The sequence below is a fragment of the Vulpes vulpes genome, chromosome 14 (genome assembly GCF_048418805.1).
Source record: "Vulpes vulpes isolate BD-2025 chromosome 14, VulVul3, whole genome shotgun sequence".
NCBI classification, from domain to species: Eukaryota; Metazoa; Chordata; class Mammalia; order Carnivora; family Canidae; genus Vulpes; species Vulpes vulpes.
In genome coordinates, this window is record NC_132793.1 from 20,677,702 (window position 1) to 20,691,113 (window position 13,412).

The 13,412-nt window shown below is 36.1% G+C and overlaps 1 protein-coding gene across 14 annotated transcripts in view; it reads right to left on the reverse strand.

Moving 5' to 3' along the window:
• Nucleotides 1-13,412, reverse strand: part of RALGAPB (Ral GTPase activating protein non-catalytic subunit beta) — an 83,562-nt gene that overhangs the window by 49,839 nt on the left and 20,311 nt on the right. For 8 of the 14 annotated variants that reach the window (XM_026009681.2, XM_026009680.2, XM_072735871.1 and 5 more), the window contains 7 exons: nt 12,336-12,499; nt 10,544-10,730; nt 7,680-7,811; nt 6,479-6,657; nt 5,280-5,428; nt 4,934-5,150; nt 1,256-1,457 (listed from right to left, as the gene is read on the reverse strand). In XM_026009681.2, coding sequence (XP_025865466.1) covers nt 1,256-1,457; nt 4,934-5,150; nt 5,280-5,428; nt 6,479-6,657; nt 7,680-7,811; nt 10,544-10,730; nt 12,336-12,499 — 1,230 coding nt within the window. Of the gene's footprint in view, nt 1-1,255; nt 1,458-2,672; nt 2,709-4,933; nt 5,151-5,279; nt 5,429-6,478; nt 6,658-7,679; nt 7,812-10,543; nt 10,731-12,335; nt 12,500-13,412 lie in introns of all 14 variants that reach the window. The other 6 variants (XM_026009678.2, XM_026009676.2, XM_072735867.1 and 3 more) reach the window with 1 other exon arrangement.

Below are 13,412 nucleotides of genomic sequence, written 5' to 3' on the forward strand. Positions count from 1 at the left end.
TTGAATATAAGAAAAAAATCTGTGGAGAAGAGAAAAATAAAGCACTTCTGGGAGACCATGGAGACAGAGAAACAGAAAGGAGGAAAGTTATTTTGTTCCCTGAATATTTTCTGATTCCTGGTCCCTGCCCTTTGTGAGGCCCTGCTGCATGTCCTGACCTTAGAATGTATTAAATAGCATGATTTCTCATAACTCACTACTATTTTGCTAAAACCACAGTGAGGAGTTTCCTGTTACTTAAAGTTAAGAACCTAGTAAAATACCCCTGATTAGCTCCCTGCATCTATCATTCTGTCTCAGGCCTCTAGGATTCTGCACTAGGTCCCCTCTGATTCATTTTAATCCTCATTCCTAAGAACCCAGCAGGTAGAGACACGTGAATGCTTTCTTGATCAATTTAGCAGCTTTGTGAATTATCAGTTCAGGAAAGCAAAATAGAGTCAAGAAAAATAGGAGGTCACTACAAGTCAATTTAGGAAAAAAAACGACAAGGTCTAAGTGTCATGATGAGGAGAGAGTGGAAAGATTAGAAAGAGGGTTAAGTAGAAGAAAGGCAGGACTTGGTTCACCACCTAAAGACAAAGACTCTAACGAGAAGAGTCTAAAATGACTCCTAGTTTCTGGTCTAAGCAACTGAATGGCTGGCAGAGACAAACACAGAGATGGTTGAAGTCAGAAGACCCTACTCAACCTGCTAACATAGGCTAAACACCACTCATCTTTTTTTAAGTCCAGGACAATCATCCCATCCTCTGTATCTCCTCCCTGAACCCCTGGGGAAAGCGTGTACTGCTTCTTCTTCTTCTGAATGCCTGCAGCTTTACTTCTACCTCTCCTATCAACTTCCTATTATTACTGGATCATTGTTACCTGTGTACACAGCTTTGCTCACTCGAGAAAATAAGCTCCTTAGAGGCCAGATTTACAGCTAATATTTCTGGATCACCTATAGTGCCTAAAACTGTGCTAAACATATATTTCATTAGTGTGATCCTTCCAAATCTCTCCATCGTTATTAAAAGTCAAATATGATGAAATAAATACTACTTCTAAAATAAAAAAACATCTTAAGGCAGGTAAAATGCAAGAATGTCAAGCAAAAATTCCAGTTACTTAACAGACATTTGCAAGTACTACAGACCAAACTTTACTTCAATTTTACTTCAAATTTTACTTCAAATTTACTTCAATTCAGCCTTACCAAGCCACTATCAAAACTATATAAATGGGAAAATAAACAAAAAAATTCTAAGACCTGGATAAATAAGCTGGCAGAATCTCTTCTCCAGTCTTCTTGCTACAAAAAATCCTACACAGTGTCCCACAAGCCTCAGCTCTTCCTGCTTCATAGTTATCAGGAAATTCACTTGCATCAAACATAGGATTGGAAACCATGGTGTCTGTGGACATTTGTGACCCTTTCCGTCGAAACTCCATGCTAGCTTGTGTTGTAATGGCTGAGGAGAGAAAAGAATGTTTTATTATATTTGTCAATATGCAAATAGGCTCATGGGACCCTGGACACAAAGATCAATTGTTGGTGTCATTAAATTGTTACTTAAATAGAATTCAATAATGCTTTTGTTTGCAACTATATCTTAGTTTTTTTTAAGGGGCTCTCTGAAATCTTCTTTGAAAATGGTAACAATTAATTTACAGTGGTATTATCAGTTTAATAGATTCTACTTGAAGCATTTTTCAACTGAATTTTTGATCAGCAGAGTACATTTGTATATATCTGTATTCACATACAGAGATATAACAAAGAATTTGGCTTTTCTATTATTTATTCTGCTTTTTCCTCCCCCTGTAGAATGGTGCTTAAACATTAAGAAAAATAGCTACTGCAATTTACATATTACCCCAGACAGACATCATAATTGAATGGGCAAGCCCATGCCAGTTTGTATACTTTAGGGAAAGGGCAAAGTAAGGATGAGAAATGGGTAGGGAGGAAGAGAGAGCATTCCCACCACCCACCCAACTCCAAAACACACACCAAAGAATCGCCCAACCAAGCAAAATGAGAATGAATTTTAACAACCACAGACAGCAGCTAACTTGAGGTTGATAAATCAGAAAATTGGATTGGTAGGAAAGATTATCATGGTCATTCGTTGTCACTGAAACAGAAGCCCTTTGAAAGTTGCTTTTATTTTTAACAAAAGATTTCATAGTGTATTGAAAATCACTCTGAAATCTTTTATCGCTCTACATGAAATGTTTAAATTATTTTGTAATAGTTTTAATAGAATGCAGAGTCAAGCATAAATCTTTATGCAACTTCCCATGAGCCATTTTTAGTCCTGAATAAGCTATCCAGCAATAATACATTTGAAAAAACACTACATGCAGAATGCATACAAATCAAACACTAAATCTGTAGAAAAATAAGCTTAAAGCTTTAAAAAAAAAAAAAAAAGCCAAAACACAGTTAGTGCAAAGTCCTGGAATTCATGACATGACCAGACTAGTGTACAGAAATAATGGGACTGATTCAGGCAGATTAATTTGCTTTTGCCAACAATCTTCCCCATTCAAAACACAGAAAAGTATTTTTCTTCCCAAGTGCAAAAACTACAAGAGACAATGACAATCAAATTTTTTAATGGAATTATGAAAAAAATAAAAACATGACTGCAATTAAGGAGAAGCTTCTGGTTCCTACTTACAAGATTTATAAGAAAGAAGAATTTGGATAAAAGATGCTGCAAGATAATAGAAATAAATGGAAACAAATCAAAGGACAGCAGTAATTATAAAATACTTTAAAGATGGTGAAATTTTACAATAAGTTAAGAAGCTTTTTAGCTTTTTAAAAGTTAGATTAAAAGCTTTATGATACCACAAGCTAGTTCAAAAACAGGAAATTGTGCATTCAGATCCAAAATTATGATTTTTGTATCATGCAAAACAATGAACGAAGAAAATTACACAGCTACAAAGAATTGAGGTTTTGAACTGCTGATAACGTGCATTAAAATTTAGTTCATTAACCCTTCCCAGCTCAATACCACTTTTGCAAACTACAGTGTAATGTCGCATCAGTCTTGAGCTAACCAGTTGATCGAAGCAAAGACCTTAAGTTAGAGGTGAACTGCAGGGCAGAATTCCTTGATGGCAGCCAGTACTTAGAGAACCGACTAACAGTGTTCATTCCCCGTCCCTCCGCCCCCTCCCCCCTCCCCCACCCTGCGGTTTCAAGACCAGCTCTCAAGAGCACCCAAACCCAGTGAAATACTAGGACACTCCTGTCTCCTGGGTAATGTAACAGCCTTTCTCATCTCCAAACACAACAGGGGCAAGAGGACCTTCTATCTTTTCCGCACCAAGGAAAATGTTCAGGGTTAAAGTAAGAATTGGTTTACCACATATCTAAGTTCTGGTTTCTATCTTTTGGCACAAGAGGGTGAGTAAAGCTGTTACAAACTCCCTAGAGAATGAGAAGATTTGTATATTCCTCTTAAGCAAGCCCACCAAGGAGGCAGGAGATTGAGACATTCTGGATTCAGGGATTTTAGTGTCAACAGCTTGATGCCCAAAAGTTATACTACAAAAATTGCACCTTAATAAAAATAAAAAACATGACTGATTCATTCTAGAAAATACAATACAAATTAACAAATATAAACATGGTTTAGAAAACTCAAAATATAAGGTACATGAACATAAGAAAATATAAGCCAAAAAATGGTTTTCTAGAAGTTTTCATTAGCTATAAGTACATTTACTTATCCATACAGAAGCACAAATTTCAAACTTTTAAATAAAATATGGAAATGGAAGAATATAAAGTGTCTGAATTTGAAGAAAACAAAGGAATCTGTAAACTCAAACATGCAATCTTGAATTATAGTCCCCAAAATATCTTCATATTCATGACTTTTTAAATTATTTTAAAAATTTAAGAACATCCAAAATGATTATACATGTATAATGCTCATATAGACCTTAATTCTGAGATGATTCATAATAGCTAAGAATGCATTTCTGAGAGAAAACAGAGACCTTTATGGTCACCATGTTAGTTTTAATTCCTGGAACTAATATTCTCCCTAGAGATGCATGAACTAATGCAATTAGGCATCCTTTTCTCTCAACCTACTTCTAACCCCAATCAGAAAAGTGCTTTCTTATCAAACAACCAATACACTCATTAGTGCATATAACACAGTGCCTGGGCATAGTCGTTGCAGCTCAATAAATGCTAGCCATGATTATTATTCTCTATAAGACACGTAATAAATATCCAGTATATTCTGCACTACCGTACACTCCCATCCTGCACACTATGCTACTACTTCCAAGTACAACAGTGAGATGACAAAAATAAATCAGATTTAGAAAGGGTCGTTTCTGTAATAAAATCAAAATGAAGATATCAGGATTGAGTTAATTCTCCACCCACTCTTAAATAGTTCCAGAGCAAATGGTATTTTTTAAAGTGTGCCCTGAAATAAAGTTCTCTAGACTAAAACCTGAGAATAAGAGTTTCTCATGAGGCAGAAATTTTCTAATTTTTTTATGTACTAATAAGTGAATGGCTGTCAGAATCTAAGAAAACACTTCTTGTGAATAAATTTCTGGTCAAAACCTTTATTTAATTCTTTCTATCAATATTATCATCCTGGCTGACATGAAGGGAACTTCCAGGCCACCTAAGTAAAACAATTTGATTCAACAAAAAGTGGCTGACCTAAAGTGTGCCTAATAAAAACAGACAAAAGCCAAACCTCATAGACAGACATATAAAGGACAGGTAGGAAAACTTTCAAAAATCTGTTACTGTAGCTGGAAGGGGTTAAACACAAGACACTGCTTGGTCAGAGACAGAAAGCTTTTTAAGATACATATTAATCTTGCAGGTAGGAAAAATTAAAAAGAAAAAAAAGAAAAGAAAAAAGTGATAACATATTTCTTGAGCAATATTTACCAGTCATGCTGCTGTCTCTGTTTATCCCATTATGAAGTTTACAGTGAACAAATGCTGCATCAAATAACCATGATCCAAAGAGATTCAAGATGCTGTTAACCTTTGGTCTCCGAGGGGCAGGCAGTGGCCGGGGTTCAGAACTAGTCTGATTGGGACTTGACAGAGGAGAGGTGGAGGATGTCTGGTGCTGAACTTTCGAGGCATGAGCAGTACTAACCTGTTGGAGGAGTATAAGAATAAATCCACACTCAAGAAAAGTTTGAGAAAAAAGAAAGACTTTTTTAAAAGGTTGGCAAATTAAAAAGGCAACCTTATACAGCATAATAATGGAGATGAAAACTCTTACTGTGCTTGTCTTCATGGTGGCCTTATTCACAGTAACAGCCCGGTGCCTCCGGTTATGTGGTGGGGTGGTATTGACAGCAGTGCTTTGAGGCATACTTAATCTATTCACGGGTGTTGGAGGAGCACTGTCTGATCGGGGTCTAGAAATGCCTTTCAGAAAAAGACATATGGAGTTATTCTTCATAGTTTCAAACACGTGGTCAGAAAATCTTCCTCAAGCAACACCAGTGACAGCTCAGGACAGACTACAGCAGACACTGCTAGCTGCCTCCCAGTATCCATTCGCTCTTTCTTCCTAAGTTACTGAACACAAATTTTAGCTGGACATGGCTACCCAAAATAAATAACTACATTTTCAAGCTTCCCTTACAGATAGATGTGGCCATGTTCTGACCATAAAGAAGTAGATGATTGTGGGGTGGGTCTTCCAGGAAATCTTCTTAAAACGACCAATCAAATATAGACTCTCCTCCTTTCCTAATTCCTGAAAAGGAGGACTGGAACTCATTTAACCATCATGGCCCATGAGAGAGTACACAAAGGATGGAGAGCCAAGAGATGGAAGAGCCCTGGGTCCCTCACAATGATGGAACAGCGATAGCAGCCCTATACTGCCTAGCCCTGCCCTTATCATACGTGAAAATAATTATCTTGCTTAAACCATTGGTATTTTTTATTGTTATGTGGCAGCCAAACTTAATTTGAACTAATATACTACCTATGTAATGTATTAACAAGTGCACATAAATGTTTTAAAAAAATAGATATAAAATATCATTGCCTTTCAGGTTAAAAATATTGACTTTTCATATTCCTAAAATGTGAAAAATGGTTTAAAATAATGGTTCACAAAAGGTGTAATTTTATTCCCAGAGACACATACCTAACGTATATTAATCTGTATTTTCTTGGATTACTACGGAGAACGAACTTTTCCCTTCTGCAAATCACTTATTCATATCCTTTGTCCATTTATCTACCAAGTCTTATTCTTTTTCTTAGCATTGTTTGATCTATTTATATAAAGACAGTGGAAGCGTTCTAGCTATTACATTTGTTGCAAATAATTTTTCCTACTTTGTCATTTGCAACCAAAGCTGTTCATCTTTTTCTTGGGCTTTCCATAATGTTTCTAAATCCATACTCTAGAGTTATCTACATGTAGGTCTCCAAACATTTAGAAACATACACAAAATTCACCTAAGAATGCATCCACTAGACAGCTGATTCCACGCATGGCACGAAAAAATATTTGAGGCAGATGTTTAAGGCAGGGATACTGATTCAATTCTTGTGGCATTCCGCTCACATTTAAGAACTGTTCCTGAAATTTGGGAGTAGAGCTTATAATGGCCGGGTTACTCAAATCCACGGGATTACTATCAAAAAAGGAAAAAAAGAATTAATTACACAGAAAGCCTTTTTTTTTTTTTTTTTTTTTTTAGATTTTATTTATTTATTCATGAGAAACAGAAAGAGAGAGAGGCAGAAACACAGGCCAAGGGAGAAGCAGGCTCCATGAGGGAGCCCGACGTGGGACTTGATCCCGGGAGTCCAGGATCATGTCCTGGGTCGAAGGCTGGCGCTAAACCGCTGAGCCACCCTGGGATCCCCAAGACTTTTCTAATTTTAAAGGAAACAGAAAATGACCATTGAAAAAGACATTAAAAAAAACTGAAATCACTAAAAGATGAAAAACAAAAACTACAACCTGGAAAAAAAAAATAGTTAACATCCCTAACTTATAAAAAGGGTAATTTAGAATCACTAATACACAAACAGAAAAATGAGACTAGTCAAACCAGAATGAGAGGATATGGAGAAGAAATGGTTTAAGAATTAAAGCAGTATGCAACAGAACAAAAGTTCCATAGGACACAAGGATGTAGCTAGTACAGAGAAAACAAGCAGCAATAAAATTGAACTGAATAGAATTACTATAAAGAGAGACCAGGAAGCAGCAAGTTATCCCGCTGTGTAATTTTATTGTATCACCCTCAGCGACATTTTAAACAAGGCCACTAAAGGAGAGGCCCTCCTGGCCAGATGGACCAGACAGTGTTGGTCACATAGAGAAGCAAGGCACTCTCCTGTCCCACAGAATGCAACAGAGTCCTGAGAGAGATATCATCCAGGATGTAACAGTAGGCAAGAGAACAAGTGCTACATATAACACAGGGGACAAGCTTCTAGAGTGTAGACTAAACGCAGCTGAGGGTAGCCTGAGTCTGCTGGGAGCAAGAGAGCAAGAGGCACATGATGTAGATGTCACACTGTCCAATGTGGCTCCATCTGAGGGCTGTACTTAGCAGCCACACACTGAGCACCAACACAGAAGTTACAGTACGGTTCCTGCCCTAAGATAGGGGTAAAGAGCATACACAATACTAAATAATAGTACCTTAACATATGTAAGAAGCGAAACCATGTCTGTGCTACACACTCATTATCCATTTCAGGAGGGATCAGACTGGCATCTTCATCAGGAACTTTAAATGGAGGAAATGAAGGACCATATGTAAAGCGTAGCAATCTAGAACACAAAAAATATGCAAACCACCAAGTTCGTTTCTTAACAGAATGAAAAATATATTAAAATATGTATTAAGCATTAAAATATGATGAGAAATACAAAAGAAAATAGATGACATGTGTATGATACCTCAAAGAAGATAAATGAAAACCCTCATTGATAAGAGACAAAAACGGGATTTCTAGTTTTGTAAGATTTAAAAAACCTTTAAACATTTGAATAATGTGTTTATTTTAAAAATTATTTGCAACTTATGTATCTTTGTAATTTAAGTTATACAATTTATATTATGAATGTATCACAAATTATAAAATTACATATATATTACACATTAAATATATGTCATATTACAATCTTATTTTTATATTTAATAGCTTTATAACATTAATATGTAATATATAAACTATAATTTTATAATGATTTCATAACAAAATGACAAATCAAATTATAAAATTATAAGTTATTTTTAAATTTTATTTATAAATAATTGCAAATAACATATATAGTAAATTGTATGATCATATATGCAGCTTTATGTTTCTACCATTATTTGCTTAATTATAATATAAATTGATATTTAAATTATTTTTAAGAGTCATCCCACTGCAAACTCCTTCAATACAACTTAGCTGTAATTTATCCATAATAACAACTGCTATATAACTTGCATGAAGTTCAGAATTTATGGTGTACCTTAAAAGTAATTCAACAATTTAATTACTTAATTTAGTAGTACTACTCCAAATGTATTTAAACTGTTCAAAGTTCCTTTGACTCAATTATCTTTTATCTAGAAATTATATTTTAATGAAATAACCAGAATACACACACAAACTATGCATAAAGTATTCATATCAACAATATCTTTAAAGTAAAATACTGGGAACAACATGAATATCTAAACAATAAAGAAATTATTAAAGAAATTATAATGCCACTTATATAATGAAAAACTACAAAGCCATTAAAAATATGATCTTGAGATTTATTTAAGAATGGAAAAGGCAAATGTAATTAATGGGATGCATCAAAATTAAAAATAATACTCTATAAAATAATCTCAATTTTTGTAATAAAGAGAAATGGAAAAAATACATTAAAACGTTAACACTGGTTATAAGTAATGGATATTTTTCCCTATGTCATCCAAATTTTCTATTTTCTATGTATTGCTTTTATAAACAAGATAAAAAGAAGTATTATTTTCTAATTTTGACATTCACTAAGATATACCAGAATCAACAGAATATTCCAAAACCTCTATCTTTTACTTTAAATAATGTTAAAGATATAAAGGTAAACATTTTACTAACTCAGAAAAAGACCAGTCTACTTTCTGATACATAATGCTACCTATAAATTATTTGTCCCCGCCTCCACACTGCCTTCCCCCTACATCACATCAAGTCTCTAGATATAACTGCCAGACAGGAAATACAGAGGACAGAGAAATATATTAACACAATTAGGACATAATGAGAAAAATTCAGAGTAGAAACACTCTAAGACAAACATCTCAGTTTCTTCAACAACAAAAACTTTACTGTAAAGAAATAAAATTGAGAGGGACGCCTGGGTGGCTCAGTGGTTGAACATCTGCCTTTGGCTCAGGGCGTGATCCTGGGGTCCAGGGATCGAGTCCCACATCAAGCTTCCTTCGAGGAGCCTGCTTCTCCCTCTGCCTATGTCTCTGCCTCTCTCTCTGTATCGCTCATAAATAAATAAAATCTTTAAGAAAAAAAAAAGAGAGTAGGAACCTATGGCTTAAGATAGGCTTAAGAAACTTGTCAACTAAATGTAATATGTGAACCCTGCTTGTTTTTATTCAATGGAATCAACCATAAAAAAAAGAAAAGAAAAAAAATTCTTTTAAGATTCATTCATTCATTCATTCATTCATTCATTCATAAGAGACACAGGCAGAGGGAGAAGCAGGCTCCATGCAGGGAGCCCGACGCGGGACTCGATCCCGGGTCTCCAGGATCATGCCCTGGGCTGAAGGCGGCATTAAACCGCTGAGCCACCTGGGCTGCCCAAAAAGAAAAGAAAATTTAAATACCGAATGGCTGATATTAAAGAACTGTTAAAAAAAAAAGAAAAAAGACTCAAGATTTTTAGTATGATAATAGTACTGTGATTACACTTAAAAAGAATCCACATCTTTTAGAGTTACATATTAAAATATAGAGTTGAAATGAAAAAAATGCGTTTGAAAAATAATAAAACCTGAAGTTTACTCATAGAATAGTCATGGTACTACATATAAATGGTAAAAAAGGTAAGATTAACATAACAAACTACCTATTTTGGTTATAACATAGCATGTTATAGTACAGTCTCATTTCTGTAAAATTATGTATAAACATATATAATACAATTTCTAATAACTTTTTTCTTTTATACCTTTCTATGGTTTCTTTAACATAATAATCATGAATATTTTAGTAATCAGATTAAGAATGGGATTTTGGCAAGGGAGGCAGGGTACAGAATGTATTTGCTTCTCCATACTTGCTTAATCTGAAAGGTTTTAAATATGCCAGGCAGTAGCCAAATTGCTGCATCTATTTTTAAAACGTGGCTCGATTCTGTCACTAAAATACAAGTAATAACAGACACAGGATACGGGCTTTTTACAACATATTCCACAAATCCCAGAAAGACACAGAACTAGGGGAAAGGTGCCTTAAGCTGGGTGGATGAAGGAAGGTAAATGGATGACGGTAACCTACCTTGAAGTGAGGGCACAGGTGACCTTGCTCCACTGCTCCACCACTGCCGGGTGGTGCCTCCAGTTTGCCACCATCTCCTTGGCAGTTTTCCAATAAGGAGGTGTTGGAAAGCACCGAGTACAAGCTAGTAACCAAACCTCAAAGAGAACACCAATCAACTTCTCTGCTAGATTCTCAGCAATGCCACCTTACCAACAAAAAGAAAACATCTTTGATATACTTATTTTTAAAGAAAAATCTTTACTTCACTGATTTGGGATAAATGGTAAAAAAAAAAAAAATCAAAGTAACTACAATGTTAAATTCTGACTTTCAAGCAGCAATTTAATAAGTAAGAATGAGAAATAATTCTTAGGAGCTCTTATGGAGAAAATCATGACTACATCAACCAATTACCATTTAAAAAGTATTCAAGTCACCCTGCTTGGTTCTTATCAAAACTCTTTATCTTCCAGCAAGTGGGACAGACGAAAAGGAAAAGGGGAAGGACGAACGTCTATGATGTGTGATTACTGGGTCAGTTTCTGTGCCGACTGGTTTATGTACATGACCTCACATATTCTTCACATTAATTCTGCAAGACAGGTCTTTATATCTTCTACCAATTATTAATTAAACCCATTATGAAGAAGAGAAAACTCAGATGAGAAAATTTAAGTAACTTGTCCCAGTTTACATAGTAAGTGAAGGAATCACAGCAAACAAATATACAGGTCCTTCTACCTTCAAACTCCATTGTAAAACTTTCAGGTATTTGAAAGCTGCCCTTCAGGGGAAAGGGAGACAAAGAAAGGAGCAAGAGGATGAGTGCTGTGCAGGACGGAGCCTCATTCACGAAAAACAAACTTGTTCCTCTGCTCTGAGCCCCGAACTAGGGAGAGAAGCAGTAGTCTGTACTCTGCATAGCTCCACAAGGCAAACTAGGGATTAGTAAGAAAAGTTATAAGGAAAACTGAAGTTTCAACAATACTGGGCCCCAGAAAGGGAAAAATTACTTCCTTTGAGTTGTTGAGATCCCTGGCATGGAGACTATGTACCAAAGAGCTAATGAGTCAATGACTGGCTACTATTGTCAGTAACTGAAAAGGTATTCCTACTATGGAGTCACTTTCAACAGTGGAATTCTGTGATTTCCTTTAGATCCTTTCCTGGACACTCCATTAGTGTGAGATCACCAGCACACTTGCATGTCCACTAGCAAAGAGACTACACAGATGAATAGGCCACAAAGGAACCTAGAACTAGAATATCAACTTTCAGCCTGTGTACACTGTGCTATAAAATACACAGAAGGGCTTCTAAAATACAGTCTGAAGGCATACAACTGGAGGCTTCTTAATGACAAGGTAAGGAATAGCATATTGTCATACTTCCAAATAGAACCCTTAAAGACCTTATAGGTTTCATCTGCTGAACAAAATACGTTCTGTAGCTGTCAAGTTTTCAGCATCTACTTTGATAACTACTTTGTAATCAGGTACAATACTGACAGGTTCTACTTCAGTTAACTGTTTCTTATATAGGCTCTATCCTATAAACTAAACAACCTACTGTTCCTATCATTATCAAATATGCATTAATGCACTGAGTCTCTCCTTACATCAGCAAAATCATCAGTGAAGGTAAAATAATCTTGTATTGTGCCTATGAGGGCTTCTATTCTAAGAATCGTTAACTTTGGTTTGTCAAATGTCATGCCAAATTGTAAATCCCCACTGAGTCTATTATTCATTCAGTTTAAAGTGAACTGTATCCAGAGCTCAGATATAAATTAGAAAAAACATAAACAGACCTTGAACAGTTGGCGGGGCTAGAAGTATGTCATTAATCTGCAGAAGAAACAATAGTAAGACTTCCCACGTTTCTCGTGCCATGATGGATGACTCACGGGCTAGTTTCTGAATGGCTCTCAGGACCTGTAAGCATAGTCGGATCTGACTGGAGCCCTGTTCCTGTCTGAAGAAGACAGACATATCACTGACAAGCCTTGAGGAGAGAAAGCAAAGGCTCAAGGACAGGCAACTTATGGACACAGAAAGCAATGCTCCCTAAGAGCATCAGCAGACAGGACAAGGTACACCCTCTTTAGTTCAAAGCTATTTTGCCACCATACAGTTTGGCACTCTGGGATCCCAACCTACCAGTCCTCTGAGAGCTTGAAAAGCTATTGGGGACAGGCAGGAATAATGGAATCTAAGTTTCACCTCTGGATTTTCTGAGTCTAAAATGTGCCTTACACATAGCAGGCACACTGTTTTCCGCTGAGTGAATGAGTAAATACCCATAGCCACTTCTGTTGCTCACACTGAAACACAATGGTCTTTGCATTCTTTTTAAAATTTTTTAAACACACATTCACAAGAATTCAGAATGTGAATTCATAGTGCTCACAGTCCCTTTGACACTAATGTCTACTAAAGAAGAGCCTACAGATCCAATGGAATATCCTCACAGGTCCCTAAAACTGATGACGTACAGAGGCAAATGCCTCCCAAATGAGCACCTGCCACTGTGGTCTCCACAGAACCATTTTTTCTCAAGAGAATAAAATAGATCAAAGTATTGGGGCTAGAGTTGAAGACAGAGGTCCAAGCCACAGCCCCTTATCCCTACTCTCCAAAGTGGACCATCTGAAATTTTTTTTTTTAAGATTTTATTTATTTATTCATGAGAGACACAGAAAGAGAGAGGCAGAGACACAGGCAGAGGGAGAAGCAGGCTCCATGCAGGGACCCCGATGTGGGACTCAATCCCGGGTCTCTATGGTCAGGCCCTGGGCTGAAGGCAGCACCAAACCACTGAGCCACTTGGGCTGCTCCTTTTTTTTTAATTAAAAAAAAAATTTTTTTTAATTTATTCAACCATGAGA